The 12,609-nt window shown below is 38.8% G+C and overlaps 2 protein-coding genes across 6 annotated transcripts in view; both read right to left on the bottom strand.

Annotated features, from left to right (window-relative positions):
- The window catches only part of LOC310990612 (histone acetyltransferase KAT7-like), a 384,780-nt gene that overhangs the window by 222,702 nt on the left and 149,469 nt on the right, over positions 1–12,609 (bottom strand). The window lies entirely within an intron of this gene.
- kcnc3a (potassium voltage-gated channel, Shaw-related subfamily, member 3a) overlaps positions 1–12,609 on the bottom strand; it is a gene marked incomplete at both ends in the record, with an annotated part of 71,033 nt that overhangs the window by 29,748 nt on the left and 28,676 nt on the right. For all 4 annotated transcript variants that reach the window (XM_083978067.1, XM_083978064.1, XM_083978065.1 and 1 more), the window contains one exon: positions 2,607–2,738. In XM_083978067.1, coding sequence (XP_083834193.1) covers positions 2,607–2,738 — 132 coding nt within the window. The remainder of the gene's footprint in view (positions 1–2,606; positions 2,739–12,609) is intronic.

The raw sequence follows: 12,609 nt of genomic DNA, 5'->3' as shown, positions 1-12,609 counted from the left end.
GAGATAGAACACAAGATTTTAGTAAAATTCAAAAAGCATTTTTTTTCTCAGCCTGAAGACAGACTGACATTTCAGTTCTAGTTCCTGGACACAAACCGGTTAAAAGCTTGAATTATACCATTACTGCTGCCAAAAATTAATCACAAATCATAATAACTACACTACCGCATCACAGAGTCAAATTTGTGTCAGATTGATCTCTAAAATGTTTGCAATTGAGAGAATGGAACTCATGATATAGGTCTAATATTTCACTTCACCATCAACTATAAGTTAGAATTTGGATCAATTTGGATCAATCACAGATATAACTGGAATATATATATATATATATATATATATATATATATATATATATATATATATATATATATATATATATATATATATATATATATGCTCTGGAAAAAAATAGAGACCACTTTCACAAATGTTTCTTAAAAGCAATCCCTACATGTATGACAGTCATTCTTTTCTTTTCTTTTTTAAATATCAACACAAATACAACTCATTCTGCTTAATGAGACACTGATGAGGTCATCACCCGAACCACATCTGGTTTTATATAAAAACCACTGCTGGGATTAAACATTGACATTATCCCATAAAAACTGATTTATAAACTCTTCCTGAGTTCAAATATTCTTGCTGTGTTGTTTAGGAATAAATATGAACATGTTTTCTTTGCATTATTATTATTATTATAGATTTTTTTGTTATTTAAACTAGTTTAGTCATTAGCCAATAAAAGCTCTATTTTTTTTTTTCAATTTTGGGAGAAATGTTGTCGGTAGTTGATAGAATAAAACAAAAAAAAAATTAATTTAATTTTACTCAGAGTGGTCTCTTAATTTTTTCCAGAGCTGTATAGTGCTGTGAAAAAGTATTTGTCCCCTTCCAGATTTCTTCCTTTTTTGTTGCATATTTGTCACAAATTTTAACCCAAGTAAATATGGCTCTCACCGGGGTTGGCTGGAGTCCCAAAGCTTTAGAAATGGCTTTGTAACACTTTCCAGACCGTTACAGCCCTCAGCCCATGGCTGTGTCCTGTCTGTGTATGTTGATGGCTGACTGGGAGCACCTGTGCCTGGCTCTCTGATAGGTTGGCTGATATAAACCCACTGCCCTGGGACCTCCATCCTGCTGCACGTCGTTCTGTTTTGTTTTGCACCCGACAAGACGCATCTCACATTCAACAAGCACCCTCACACACCACTGACACTTATTTCCACACTCCATTGTAAATGTCATTTGTAGTTTTGACAATAAAGCACTTTTTTTTCTCTATGTCTAGAGCCAGGCGTAACACAGACTAATAGATGTCAATGATTTTGTTTTTAAACTTTTCTTGAAATTCTTTAGATCGCAGCATGATGTGCTGCTGGGGCCAGGTAGGTTTGGTTTGAAAGCATTTTAGATTTACTTGGGTTATCTTTGTCTAATATTAAAATTTGTTTGATGATCTGAAACATTTAAGTGTGACAAATATGCAAAAAAAGTAAGAATTCAAGAAGGTGGCAAAGACTTTTTCACAGCACCGTGAAAGTAGGAAATAAGGACTCATGCCAAAGACCGAATATCAAGATATCTCTATCTCTTCTGCTAAATCCACTTTTTACAGTTTTTCTCCATTGGTTTGGCTCATTTTTCATGGACAAACCTCCAAACCACTTGGCAAATGTTCACAACAGAATTATATTTCTCATTAATTTCATCAAATTGCAAATGTCTTTGTACATCTTTGTAAATGATTATGTACAGGTAGCTGCACAATTTCCAAGTGAATAGATCTCGTTGATCTAAACTGAGTGTTGATTCTCATTCTAATGGTCGTTCTCTCCAAAACATGTCAGCCTCATTTCATTCTATAAATCATCACATGCACAATAATCTGTTGTTCAGTTGTCAAAATCAAGAAGTTAAACCATGAATACTTTTTATTTACAGCACTGTATGCTACCTAAAATTGTCCTTGTTTTTGTTTATGTGTTTATATTACAGTATATTATGCTGTATACATTTTATTTTTACTCTGATGTATGGAAGTTACTTTACGTGTGAATAAAAATGGCTACCTTTCCTTGGCAGTACGAGTGCAATGTGTGATGTCAAACCTTGGAGGCTTCTGTTACTGTAAAATCTTCTTCTTTTTTTCAGTTTTATACACAGTTGTATTCTGTTAGCTAGACAAAAACAGTAACTATTGTCAGTGAAGCACTGGGCTCAGACTGAGAGGTGGACATTGGGATATTTCAATGCTCCTCTGCCTCAGTGACAAAACATCTAAACATTTTGACTTGCAGTGCTCACACAATGCCAAAGGGACAACTATTTATATGAGAAATACATTTAGTTTTTGACACACATTAGTGAACTGTTTTGAGAGAGAGAAGCGCTTTTGCAAGTGAGCTATGGTGTTGTGCTGAACTGTAACACTGTTTTGAGAATGTAATTTCTGTTTAGAGAAATGAGCCAAACCAATGGAGAAAAACTGTAATGTCTCTCAACTTTATCAAAGAGCAATAGTGAATTGATGGATCACCCTTTACGGGTCAACTTAACAAATTTACGATTTAACAAACCAATTCACTAAAACGTCACTCTACCTCCTCATGTGTCACGTTACCAATGGTGACATTCTCTGTTTTGTTGTAGATTGTGTTGAAGGCTTCATGGGTCTCCAGGCAGAAGGTGGAGATGGAAAGAAGGATGAAGAAGAGCGAGCCAAACGCCACATACTGTAGAGAGAGAAACAGATGGTTAGAAACATGTTACACTTTGCATATTTTTACTAAACAAAATGAAATCTCCTGGCCAGTTCAGCTTCTGTCATTAGTCTGCTGTTGTTAATTTGCTGTCGGGTGATGGATGGAAAGAAAAGGGCATTCGTGTGTGGGTGGGTGCAGTTTGTTTTTCTATGACAGTAGGATCAATGTGTCCTCAGATGACACTGACACACACACATACACACTCCATCTACCTTGCAACTTCAAACGTGCATTTTCAGATTTTTTTTTTTTTTTTAAATATTGCACTCAGGTGTGTATGAGAGACATTTCATTTTTCCTGCAGCCTTCACACTGCTGTTCCTCCATCTCTGTCTATGCATGTTCCTCATTTTAGCTGAGGCTTGTTCTAAGCAACTTTCTATGTTCTGCAAAAATGCAGATACAGAGCGCATGACCTGTCTGGCTTGTATGTTATCCTTCATTGTCCCAGGTAGCCTATGTTGTGTGGGCAAATTAATCATATGAATATTGATTAGTGATCAAATGTAAACAATAACCAGCTGATTGTGATGCACCCGTCAGTATATTAAAGCAGAAGTAAGTGATATTTTTGTGTTAATATAAGTCTTAAATAGTTATATCTTCCGACAGCAATCACTTACATAGAGTGTTTGGACCGAAACACGGGTCTGTCAGTCACTCTGCTCTGCTCTGAGCCGGGGAGAAAACTTTCCTCGTATCCTACAATTTTTATCCAATGAGGAGAGAGAACGGCATGAAGGGCTGTGTGTGCAGCCAAGGGATGCGCCTGAATGTGGTGACGTAGGGACAAGGACTGTTATGGTGCGTTCAAGGCAACCCGTAACTCGTGTTTTTCCGACCTGTGAAGTCGTACCAGTTTGATCTGGTACGAGTTCACGTGTCGGAAGTTACGAGTGGCCGTTATAGTGACTTTCACCGGTAAAACAGGTCGGAAAAATACGAGTGGGTTGCCTGGAACGCTACAAAGTCGTAAGTTGTGACTTGAAGCTGTAATTTACGGTTTCAAAAGCCTGCCTGGAACGCAGCATTAGCCAAAACGACCGGATCGCTTACTTCTGCTTTAAATCTGAAATGACGAAAGCATCATCTGAACTATTGTTCAGAAACTCAGTTTCATTTTCAGGCCAATTGGGAGAATTTAATCATTTCGGGACTGAAATTATAAAATTTCAAGATATGTGGCAAACTAGGCTTAATTTTGTTTTTTTGTTTTTTTAGTTTGTCCGTATAAGCCTAACAGAAAATGAATCCGAACAAACTAAAACAAAAGCTGCCAATGTGAAGCCTAGGTAACCATATCTGAGACATTGTGACACTGTATATAGGCGATAGTTTCTGACCTAACAACTAGGTTCTAATTTTAAATAATTAGAAATATCAAATAGTTAACCATTCATTTAGAGCTGCTACAGGTAGGTTCATAGCCTACTGTGCATCTGTGTGCGCATCCATGTTTATGTATCACAGTTGTCTTTTCATTGATGAACACTGACTTGTGTGTGCATGTTCATGTATTGCTTGTGTCTATTGCTTTTGTTCAAATGCATATAATGAACCACTGTGCTGGCATTTATATAACTAATGTGTCAGTAGGCTCTCAAATATCTATCAAGCATGTGTGTCTGTCAGTTCAGTGATGAAGACAGATAGATGAGTTTTTCTCTAATCCTCAGGGAGCACATCAAGTCCCACATCTTATTATCATGGTCTAAATTAACATTTCTATCTAGATCTGACCTGGATAGAAACACACCCGCACACACACATCCACACACACTGCTATTTAGAGATGCCCTGGATATACACACACACACACACACACACATACAAAACAACACTTTACACATTTAAAATCGCATTTAAATTTTCAAGGTGACTTGGCAGCTCGTTCTGTAACTGGATACTCCCTAAATACTATTACTATTAGTATTTCTCAATTTTGAAAAATTGATGCAGGCAAACCAGAGTTACACCATGGCTACCCGACGCTAACAATGCTAACCTATGGGGGCAATTCTTTCAACCACAACAAACACTCAAAAACATTAAATATATATGGTACATGACTGGAATCTTTATGAGACACCACTGAACTCATATAGTGTACAGTATAAACAGTATAAACTTTGTGTTTTTGCATGTAGTCACTCACCTCAGACAGCCGAACTCTGAAACATCCTGGACAGACATTACTATCCGATCACAGAGCGCCTCTGGTCGGAGATATTTTGGACACTGCTCCACCTTTTATTTTTGTAAAGAAATCATCACAACAATGAAAAAGTGTTTGTTTCTGTGGCGGGGAGAGCAGGCGCTCTGTGATCGGATAGTAATGTCTTTCCAGGACGTTTCAGAGTTCAGCTGTCTGAGGTGAGTGACTACATGCAAAAACACAATGTTTACTGTACACTATATGAGTTCAGTGGTGTGTCATAAGGATACCACATTCCCGTGGTTAACGATATCCTCTGAGTATCGAGTCATTTCAGTCACCATCTGTCCAAGAACGCTCCCCAAGACGAGTCATGTTGTCAGATGGAAAAAATGATTAAAAATCATAATAAAAAGGGCAAGGTTACAGAAAAGTGTAGTGCTATAGTTTTGCAAACATTCATGTGCCTTCTGTTTCTAAAATATCTGTTGTGATCTCTAGCACCACCTAATGCACACAAACAGAAATGCATATAAAAGTATTCTACATATTGTTTACCACCCAATGGACTGGTACAGTAGTATAAGGTAGTAAAAGCTTTATAATGAAATATAATATACTGACTTGTAACTCCTTAGCAGTGACCAACACGGTTATTTAATTTACTTACTCCCTGACACTTTAACAGTTCACATCATAACTAAATGTATTTTGTGATTTAACAACATATACTTAATACAGATAACTAGTACTGTACAGTATAACCCACTCACTTGTATTAAACATATTGCTTATGGACTGTACAATGTGTGGATTCCTTTTAAGTGTATCTATTTGCTGGAATCACAACTGAATGATTTTCAGAGAAAAGAAGAAAAATGCAACACAAACAAAACAAAACCCTGTATAATTAAGAAAAATGTGATATGGTACCAACAACACAGTACCACAGTTGAAAACAAGGAAATGTAAATGCATTGAAAAATGCTTGTTAAACCCCTTGAATAATAATAAAAAAAAAAAAAACACAACACAAACAAGACTGGTTCATCCTTGTCCTTATCTTATTCCTTCTCACTCCATCCCCTTGTACCTCTCTGTTTCATCCTCTCCATCATACTGCTTGGCTTCTATCAGTCATTCAGAGTGACCTAAATTTCCTTACCTCCTCCTCTGGACAATCTCCACTGATTCTTTCACTTATCTTTGTCTTATATCTTCCTTTAACACAGACTATACCCTCTCCCTCTTGTCTCTGCTGTTTTCTCTTCTATTTATGTCACTCTTTTTCCACTTTCTCCTTCATTTTTGTTGTCACCAGTGCTAAATTCTTTTCCCCTTTAGTTCTTGCAAATTGTTTTGGTCTTTCTATCCAGCTCTTTGGTTTTGCATGTCACTGTGCTATCACAATGTTGCTATTTTCAGCAAGACACTGCCAAGAACCAACTAGTAGATGATCAGCTGTGATGTCATTCAGCTTGTGAACATAGTGGAGCATTTTACAGCTAAGCATTTTCTCTGGCAGATGTTATTTGCACAGTATTCCACAGACAACAATACCATTAGACATGTGGCTTACACCTGAGTGTATAAGGATGATTCTTCAATAAGGGGGGTTGCAGGGTGAATTTTCAAGAAAAGTATTTTTCAGAAAAAACAATTATTGTAGCCTATTTTTTGCAGCTAAGTTGTAAAAACTTTGACTTAATTATGAAATCCAGATATGCCAGAATAATAAAGTAATAAAGTCATTAAAACTTCACTTTGCATTGTCACATCATAACTCGAAAACATATTTTAAATTCATATGGTTTATATCTGGGCAATTATAACATTTTTTATAGCTAAATATTGCTGTCCCCAGTCATTACCATCACACAACCTGTTTTAGAGCAATAAACTACTCTTCAACTGAAAGTACCAGGGGCACAAGTCCAGACAAGGCAGAAGCACTGTTACTGATCTCAACGAATGTGAGTAATTTGAAAAATGTATGCATCCTGAACAGGTTGCTGTTTGGAAATGCGAGTTCAGAAATTGGACATTTGCTTCCTCAGCCGATAAATTTTCATTTCTAACAGATTAAACCTCAAATATTTTGGCTACATTTGCTGGGGAATAGGTCCGGCACTAAAGGGAATACTAATCCACGAGAGGAACCACGAGGCTAGCATGGATGACGGCGACAGCATGTCGTTTGAGGAAAACGTGGCTAACACAGTTTCCAAAACCGTTACTAAAAAGATGAACGCTCTCATGGACAAACACAAAACACAAAGTGAATAACTGAAACTGAGAACTGCGTCTCTGAAGGCGAGAACTTGAAAAAAGACTGACCGAGCCGAGGACAGCGAAAAAATGAGCCACAATAAAGGCATAAAGGCACTATACTGTATACTGCACCATCAGAAATGTGATCTTAGCACTAACATGTTTGTCACACACCTTTATTACCTTGACTGGCCACAGAAGAATGAGCTTTCTCAAAGTCTCAAAGACTTTTACTGCTGGTAACATGCCATCACAGATTTGAAAAGACTTGTTAAAGTAGAGTCACAGTAACACAGGTAGCCTAGTAGTACTTCAGAGGTGCTCTAACCCAAAGTCTGCTTTCTACTGGGTCTTTGGACTCTTGATATGTGCTGTTATTATGAGGGAATCAGCATTGGGAAGGACGTGTTTTGGCCCTGTTTGCAAGTTTGAAAGATGTTTGGAAAGTTTGGAAGATGAAATGCATCTTTCGGACATTGATTCCCAGAGGCTGCCAACCCATGGGGATCAATCCTCGCAGTCTATTCGTAACTCTTTAGGACCATCCCAGTAGATCTGACCAGTCTAGTTATATGTGCATCGTAACATGCAGACAAAATATGTTTAATGCTGTAAAAGAATGTAAAAGGGGCACTTTATTTCCGTCATTCAAGCTGCAATTCCACCTTAAACCAGTACCTGGGCTGCAATGGTAGAGTTGTGCTGTTGATGGTTTTTGGAGAGAAATAAAACAATACTCAAATTAAAAAACAGGAGTCAACTAGATGAAATTTAAAAAATGTAATTCACACTTCTTCAAAAAAATAACATATCTATAAAAGTCACAGGGAGGCTGACACAAGACATAGTTTATATGATTATAAAATGTCTGCTGTTTCTGCTAGTCTGTTAATTAAAAACATCGACTCATCAAAAAGATTTCATTCACAGGCTGAACACTAACGTCCCATGATACTATCACTAAATGTAGCAGAGGGATGCACTGTAATGCAGTTAGTAAAGTCCGTTCACTTACAGTAATGTGTGTGTTACCACTTTGACCATCTCTGATTGAAAATGCCCTGTGGGATTACAAACTGATAGTGAACACATTACATCATCATATGCTCTCCCTTGATGCAGTGATGCAGCAAATGAAAAGTCCTCTCTTACACTGCAGAGAGGACACTCAGACACACACTGTCCCTTGTATAGATGTCTTCACTATAAATAGCTTGGCTGAAGATTTGCATACTGTTTACTCCCCGGGAGAAGCTCGCACACACACACACACACAGCGCACAACTTTGAGTCAGGATTATGTGTCGTGGTTTTAATTTTATTTGCAGTTGCGATCATTTATCTCCTGCTCTTCGTCCCGTCAGCTCTCTGGCTTTTTCCGTCCTTCCTGCAGATCATATTTTTCCTGTATCCCTCAACTTTTTTTTTTGTCTTATATCACTCACTTCCTATCTTGCTGTTTTTCACAGATGGCTGCATGCAGGAGGTGTCAAAGAGCAGCTTACACACAAACAACAACATGGTTCTAATAGATAGTATAATGGATTCCAAGGAGCTTTGCAATCTGTTGTGTCTTGTTAAAGTGCAATGTTGAGCTAACAGCTTGGACACAATCTGAGCAGCAGTTTGTTTTTTACTCGTCATCACACAACAGCTTTAAAAACGACTTACGTACAATTGAGAAGCAACCGCACAACAGTTTTTAAGAACACACTGACTGAAAGTTTCTAGACCACAAAGCCTGATAAAAGTGTTTGTTTCAATTATCATTCATTCATTCATTCATTCATTTTCTATACCGCTTATCCTACACTAGGGTCACGGGTGAGCTGGAGCCTATCCCAGCTGACTTTTGGGCGAGAGGCGGGGTACACCCTGGACAGGTCGCCAGTATATCGCAGGGCTAACACATATAGACAGACAACCATTCACACTCTCATTCACACCTATGGGCAATTTAGAGTCGCCAATTAACCTAACCTGCATGTCTTTGGTCTGTGGGAGGAAGCCGGAGTACCCGGAGAGAACCCACGCATGCACGGGGAGAAGCATGCAAACTCCACACAGAAGGGCCCCAGCCGGCCGGCGGGTTCGAACCCAGAACCCTCTTGCTGTGAGGCGACAGTGCTAACCACTGCACCACCGTGCCGCCCGTTTCAATTATCAATATACTTTATTATTCCAAATTTCACCAACCATTATATTGGTAAGGGAATCCCTGAAACACTATTAATACATTCCATTCATTCATTATTCATTCAATCCATTTATTTACTACAATTCATTTATTTATGTATTTATTTCTGTGTCAGTATGTTAATTAGTTAGGTGGTACTTCCTCAGTCTAAAGCTGAACTGGGTTCAGCGGCATGACAAACTGGTTGAATCTGCAACTGCTGCCATGACTGGTATACAGGGGCATTGCCTTTGATCCAAAAAAGGCCGAATATCGGCCGATATTATCAGCCATGTCGATAGTTGGTCGATCCCTACTTTAGGTACGCCCCTCCACAGTCAACGTGGCGTCCATGTATGTGAATGCATGAAGGAATGAATGTTTTTATTTTCGTGTCATGCCACCACTCTGACCCATCCCATATGGGATTGCAAGACACATGGATGTGTCCAGCTGTTGTTGTTGGCTGACTACCAAGATGCCAAAGGCAAATTTCCACTGTGTTTTTAAAACCACTGGACAATAAAGTCTTCTTATCTTATCTTATCTTATCTTATTTATGACAAATACAAGAAAAAAAAGACTAGACAGTCCTTCCTGTTGGTGTTACCTGCCACACAGGTGTGAGATAAATAAACAAATTTCAGTATTCAACTATATATCGCTCTGCGTCTCATTGCCCAAGCCTTTTCAAGAAATAAAGAAAATGCAAAAATATTCAACTGAAAAAGATGCTTTAGCTTCTCAGCATCGTCTAACCACACAAATTCATTATTTGGAACTACCTTACTAAACCATTTTTGTCTTATAGAGTCATAGAAAGGACAGTAGAACACAAAATGAATTTCATTGGATGTCACATAAATTACAAATTCTATCGTCTTCTGCTGTGCCGACATATCTGCCTGTCTCAATATGAAGACCAAGAATACCAGCTCTCAATTGAGCACACGGGGAACTTTTCTTTTTAGACAAATTATACAAAACATAGTTTTCTGGGCCAAATACCTGTTTTATTTCACAGTACAGTAAGTACGCAGTTTTGGTTTACCCCAAATATCTAATGCCCATCTATCTTTACTTTATATATTATGTCTATGGTCTCAGCAGCTGATTTCCTAGTGTTTGTGTAGGCCTATGTTTGTGTGACTGTATAGCCTATAGCCTACAGTACTGTCAGACACAACCTGGAAGCGTCAGTAGGGTTTTACGTGGAATTCCTATATGGACAGAAATTAAGCACTAGCTATAACTTAAGTCTTAAGCAGCCAGTGATTAATTTATGTGACAGTGCATAGATTTGTACACTGGACACACTCTATGTTGGCTTTTAATATTTTTACAGACAGGCTTCACGGTGCACGTGGCTCTTTCCTTGACTGTAAGCTTTGTGAGCAAAATCGTGCCATATTTCACTTTGAGTTTCTGCTTGGTTGACAAGCCATGGACAGTCAGCAAGAACACATTCTGTCACATTCAGGGTGAATATCAGCCAGGCACAGTCAGGGAGAGCAGAGAACGAAGCAGAGTCCTGCACACACTGTCACACTGTGACTCAACTCAAGAAATACTGTTCTCATTAAAGGGCTGCCATTCTCAAAGTATCAACACTCATACAATGGTGTATATGACCCATGGGGTGGAATCGGACTAAGCGCAGGCGGCCATATCGGGTCAAGCAACTTGCTCTGACTCTGGCTGCAGTAGATGGGTGATACAGTCATCTGCACTAAAACAACTATTCATAACTCTGTGAAATGATGTCTGTATATAGCTATTACTTTAAAGGAATAGTTCACCAAAAAATGAAATTCAGTCATTAGTGACTCACCCTCATGCTGATGAATAAACGTTATATGAGAGTAATAGGGACCGACACAATAACAGGACTGTTTAGGCTGTAAAAATGTCCTAAATGACGTTGTTTCCAGTAAACTCTGGACTACATCCCTTCAGGACACTTGGATTGCAGTGGACGAGCAGTGTGGACGAATATTACAAGGTTTTTTGTGTAGTTTTATGGACGTTTTTGTGTCGGGCCCTATTACTCTCATATAAAGTTTTTGTTGGACTATGAACCGGCCTCCCGGGTCTCCAGATGCACTTTGAGGAATAAAAAACTACTCCGGAGTATTCAGCATGAGGGTGAGTCACTAATGACTGAATTTCATTTTTTGGTGAACTATTCCTTTAAAAGAGCAGTATGTAATGTGGCCAAAAATGTTGCTGCAGTCAAATTCAAAACACAGCAGCGTGTTGTTTCCCCCCAGACTCAAGGTTGCCAGATAACAACACACTAACCTCTGCTCTGCTCACTCACACAGTCTCAAAGTAAAGATGATCATGCCTCTCTAAAACATGTTAGACTGTATTAGTTACTATCTGCAGTCAGAGGGATGAAGCAGCAGTACATCTATATCTGTTATCATAGTAAAATATCTCCTGTGTGTTCGCTCAGAGTCACTGTGAGTCAGAGTAAAAAGATACAGAAACGCGAAGTTGACGTCAACTCAGGTAATCTGCAGGTTATTGTTTCACTTCACCACTCCGACGTGTGTGTGCCTGTGTGTGCGCAGTGCTGACACACACACACACACACTGTAACCCTACATCTACAGGAGCCTTAGTGCATGTTCTTCATGCCTTAGATGAGCCAACATATGAGACGTGTAACCGCAGAATAAACGACACGAGCAGCTCTGTGTTTTCACAGTCAGAGTTTTCTCCTCCACTTTCTGACCGTCAGAGCATAACACATGACAACTGGAGACAGGCGACCTGACCGGGCCGGACTCGTCTGATGAACTGCCCCACACATTCACCATCACTTTATTCACCATCGGCTCTATTTCACCACATTTCCTCCTTCCTTTTCCAACTGTCACGTTGTAATTATTCCCTTTAGCTTTAGCTGCAGAAGCTCAATCAGAGTATCAGGCAGAGTGACAGGCCGCTTATCTCTCCTGTGTGATATCAGGGAAATATGACCATAATAACCAATAATACAAATCGATCTTTTCTAATCACTATTTCTCATTCGCATCGCTGTATGTCAGGACGGGGTGTAAGATCTAGCTGCTAATGCTGCTCGACTGTAGCACTTGACTTAATATTTTATAACGACAAAAAAAACAAAAACAACTACGTTCATCCTCCAGGCACAATAGTCACAGACACTCAATAGAGCATTTGAGCCAAGTTTGTCCGCTTTCGCATACCGTATTTAAAGATGGCGATGG

This window comes from Trachurus trachurus, assembly GCF_905171665.1.
Source record: "Trachurus trachurus genome assembly, chromosome: 8".
NCBI classification, from domain to species: domain Eukaryota; kingdom Metazoa; phylum Chordata; class Actinopteri; order Carangiformes; family Carangidae; genus Trachurus; species Trachurus trachurus.
Note: the sequence above shows the minus strand (reverse complement) of the source record. Positions and strands in the feature narration are given on the sequence as shown.